The sequence below is a fragment of the Crassostrea angulata genome, chromosome 5 (genome assembly GCF_025612915.1).
Source record: "Crassostrea angulata isolate pt1a10 chromosome 5, ASM2561291v2, whole genome shotgun sequence".
NCBI classification, from domain to species: Eukaryota; Metazoa; Mollusca; class Bivalvia; order Ostreida; family Ostreidae; genus Magallana; species Magallana angulata.
This window is the reverse complement of record NC_069115.1, coordinates 38,486,900-38,491,152: the sequence shown is the minus strand read 5'-3', so window position 1 is coordinate 38,491,152 and position 4,253 is coordinate 38,486,900. Positions and strand designations below refer to the sequence as shown.

General features: G+C 33.2%; 1 protein-coding gene across 1 annotated transcript; it reads left to right on the top strand.

Moving 5' to 3' along the window:
• The first annotated feature begins 572 nt into the window (after nucleotides 1-572).
• Nucleotides 573-4,037, top strand: LOC128185946 (toll-like receptor 2). The gene is made up of 2 exons (XM_052855659.1): nucleotides 573-612; nucleotides 1,198-4,037. Exons 1-2 carry the CDS (start codon nucleotides 573-575, stop codon nucleotides 3,636-3,638), a joined length of 2,481 nt encoding a protein of 826 aa, XP_052711619.1. The 3' UTR covers nucleotides 3,639-4,037.
• Nucleotides 4,038-4,253: the final 216 nt, after the last annotated feature.

Sequence of the window (4,253 nt, the reverse complement as noted above, 5' to 3'; positions counted from 1 at the left end):
AATTTTACATGCGCACTTTATTGCCCCCCCCCCCCCCCCAAGTTAGTTTTTTTTTTAATATGTGCCAAATGATATGCGTCTTTGGAACCAAAATAGGAAATGACAGTTTTCAAGAAATTTTCTGACTCTTAATATCGTCTTCAAATTAGTTTTATTTAAAGGAGGCAGTTTATCACAATAATGAGAATTACATTTTTAAAAAGCATGAAATCTGCAACATTTGTCTGTGTAACTATTTAAAAAAATATTTCAATGTCTTATGAAAGTAAGTACAAATTTTTCATGATAAAATTGTATACTGCTCTATATATTACGTTGCATGTAAAAATATATTTACATCGAATTCTGTAACTTTGATTTTTCCATGCATTTCATCTGCTACGCCTTAAGTGGAAAATAACACAGATTTGCAACACCTTCTTTATTCTTTAAATGTAAGAAACTTATGACGTCGTCGTAGTGTAATATTAATAATTTATAAATAAAACTTATATACAGTGTATTCAGTTTAGATGTTTGAGAAAAATTTTTACATTATGTTGTAGACAATTCGAAGTTATCAAATTAAAACTATGAGGAACATACAACGATGGGTTTCTATACTTTTGATCAGTAAGTACGCAACTTAAGCTTATTTAGAGATTAAAAATTATATTTACATTTTTACGATAATTTAATTGTGTGTTAAGATGTTACGTTGATAGAGTGCACATTGATAGTTGGTATTGATGTAATGTATTGATATAATGTATTGATGTAATGTAATGATGAATTGGTGTAATCAACCAACATGGACATTTCATTATATCGCAATGTTTCCCCCTTAAAGTTTTGTCGTAAGATTGACTTAATTTGTGATTTTTTTTTAAAGTTGATTTTTTCACACATTTTGTAATCAATTGCAAGATAGCTCCATCTTCATCTGCTACAGTGTATGCCAGGAAACTGTTTTTGAGTTTTCATTATATTGAAGTGCTCTACATAGAACAATACCGTACCATTGGATTTAAATGTATTATAATAAAATATGATGAGTATAACACTCTATATAAGGCCTCATTTTAATATATGTGCATAAGAATGTATTTTACTAGAGCATTTTAAAAAGATTTAAATTCACAGTAGGAAATAACAGCTTCAGTATTTAAAAATATTTCTATAGCTGCATATTAAGTTAAAGTTTTTTTGCTCTCACAGATAGCATAGTTGTGGTCATGACACAAATTTGTACAATTTCCAACTATGCTGATGAATGTGGAAATAAAGGATTGCTGTGGAACTGTAGTGGCTTAAACATCTCCAAATTACCAACAGAGCTACCTCCCGAGTTGGAAAATAGCAATGTCACGTTGGATTTGTCCTTCAACCAGATTAGTTCATTGACAGAAGATACATTTCAACATATTGCACGTTACTCAAAGGTCACTGCAGTCATCCTTAAATACAACAGTATAACAGAAATCGCAAATCTAGCCTTCCAAAAACTGACGAGCTTATGCAGTTTGGATCTTTCTTATGCACACCTTGAAAGAAAAGAAATAGATTCCGAAGCATTTTATAATCTTGAAAAACTTCAGATTCTGCAAATCCATGGGAATAACTTCCAATATTCAGGCTATCCTGATATATCAGTTTCCAAAATCCAATCACTTAAACGTTTGAAAATTGACATTTTCCATAACTTTTCATTCAAAAAGCCCTTTGAAAACTTAACAAAATTATCCCAATTAGAATTTCATGTTCTCAACGCTTTTAAATTAACCAATGCTTCATTTTTGGGCCTTAGGTACTCTCCAATTCACAATCTTACGATGAATTTTAGCAGTTTTGTCGATTGTGACGTTCCAGCGGATCTTTTCTGCTCTTTTCCATACCTAGATAACGCAATCGAAATTTATTTTGGTGGCGATTGCGATGTGTACGTAGCACTTAAGTCTTTAAAATGTTTACAGCATCGAAAAATACAAAAATTGGATTTGCAGCATAACAAAAAAGATATTGCAACCGATCCCATCATTTTAAACGAAAAATCCACCAAGTATATTGTCAATATCTGCGTGAGGATGCTTGTTTTGGGAAGCTGTGGTATTGAATATGTTAAAGTAAATTTACACGGAACAACGCTATGGAAATGCTTAGATTCTCTATATATTAACAGAAATGACATAAACTCTGTTGATTTCGTAACGATTTTCGCATTTCTTTCAATGCCAAAACTTACGAAATTTGATATATGCTGCAATGGCAATAAAAACCGTATAGTAGGAAATAACTCAAATCGTGTGCTAGGGAATGATTATTTTTCTGTTAACATAACTTTACCAAAAAATTTAGAAGTAATTGACTTTTCTAATAATTACTTTCATAATGCTTTCAGATGGAGAACAAATTTATCATTGATAGGTGAAAAATTGCAAAAGTTGGATCTGCAACACACAAATTTTCCTCTAAACTTTAAACGAATATTCAACCTTCCGTCGTTGAGTTTTCTTGATTTATCTAAAAATTCATTTAAATATATTCACCCTGATATATTCCAAAATGTTAGAAATCTTCGGATATTGAAGGCGGTAGATATCGGTGTAGGGCACATCTCTGAAAATCTTTTTAAAAATCTCAGACACCTGGTGTCACTCGATTTTTCTCAAAACAGTTTAAGAAGTTTACCACGCTCTCTTTTAAGAGATCAGAGGGAATCTTTATTAGAAATTATACTGGACCGTAACATGTTCACTGCCCTTCCAGATGTTTTGATAAAACATAAAAAGTTGCAGAAGTTGTCTATCCGGAACAACTTAATATCGCAGTTTTCTGAGAGGGACAAAAGACTATATAATTCAATAAAAAATCTATCATTTCTCTTAGAGGGTAATCCGATCTCCTGTTCATGTGTGAATATCCAGTCTTTGAGATGGATGAAAGATCATCAAAATTCAATTTTAGATCTCTCAACAGTTCAATGCGCGGAGAGTAAAGATCCAATTAAACAATTGTTTCAAGACCAAGTTTGGGTGAAATTTGAGCTTAATTGCCAGGCAACCGACTGGCTTATTTTTTCGCTCGGATTACTGGTGTTCACAGTGATAGCTCTCATTACAATAGGCGCCATTAAAAAATACCGAGTTCATTTGGAATATGTTATTCTAAGAATAAAAAACAGATTAAAAGGTATGCCATTACGAATCAGCGAAGAAGATGTGTTTTTGTATGATGTCTACGTTTCATACGATGAAGCGGACTACCCGTGGATTCTTGGGGAATTGTATCCAAAATTAGAAAGACTTGGCGTAACGGCATGGTTGACAGATAAAGACTCCATCCCAGGAAGACCGAGGTCTGAGGAAATAGTCAGCTGTGTCACCGAAAGCAGGAAAGTGATTTTTGTGGTCAGCGAAAGTTTTATGGATAAAGGATGGTTTTCATATGCTGTGCAGATGGCCATAACGCACGCATTTCATAATCAACGTCAGAGATCTATCGTCGTTTTAATCAAAGATGGCGTCCCTTTAGAAAGGCTCCCAGACGAAATGAAAAACATATGGTGGTGTATTGAACATTTCAGATGGCCAGAGAACGATGGTTCATGTAGCGACGAAGTGATACTATCAGAATTATCTAACATCCTGAAACCCGAATAGACATAAAGTTACTTACAATGTACATCTATTTTCTCTCGGACAAAATTGATAATTGTATATAGCTACATGCGCGGATTTAGAAATGGTTCCCGGAAAGGGGGGGGGGTTGGACCCCCTACTCTGGAAAATTCAAGTTTCTTAAATTCACATAATAAAGTTACCAAAAATATGCCTCGCTACCCCCACCCCCATCCCCGGCAAACACAATTACATGTATCCCTCGGAACCCCTAGCCCCAGGGAAAATTTTCTGGATCTGCGCATGATCTACTATATTTGTAAAACATTAATATCTTTCTTTCCATTTCTGAACATTTTAATATCGATTAACCCAGGATAGTGGTCGTGAACATTTCATAGTATCACAGTGTATGATATTTTCGTTTTTCTGTATTTCTCATTGCGTATAATATAATTGTTTTAATTAGTAGAATTAAACTTTTTGAATTTATCTATATATATATTGTTTTTTTTTTCTTTGGCAAATCAAATGTGTGTTGTATTGTTTTTTTTCTTTGGCAAATCAAATGTGTCTATCAATCCTTGCCTTAATTAAACAATCAAGAGGAGACTTTCTGTATTTTGATTGTTCGTTATCTGCGATAGTGAGCTCTTT

Bases quoted from the DNA above. Each gene is read 5' to 3' on its own strand.
- LOC128185946 (XM_052855659.1), top strand. From the start codon at position 573: ATGAGGAACATACAACGATGGGTTTCTATACTTTTGATCA. The intron at 613-1,197 runs GTAAGTACGCAA...TTGCTCTCACAG, and splicing joins GGTTTCTATACTTTTGATCA to ATAGCATAGTTGTGGTCATG.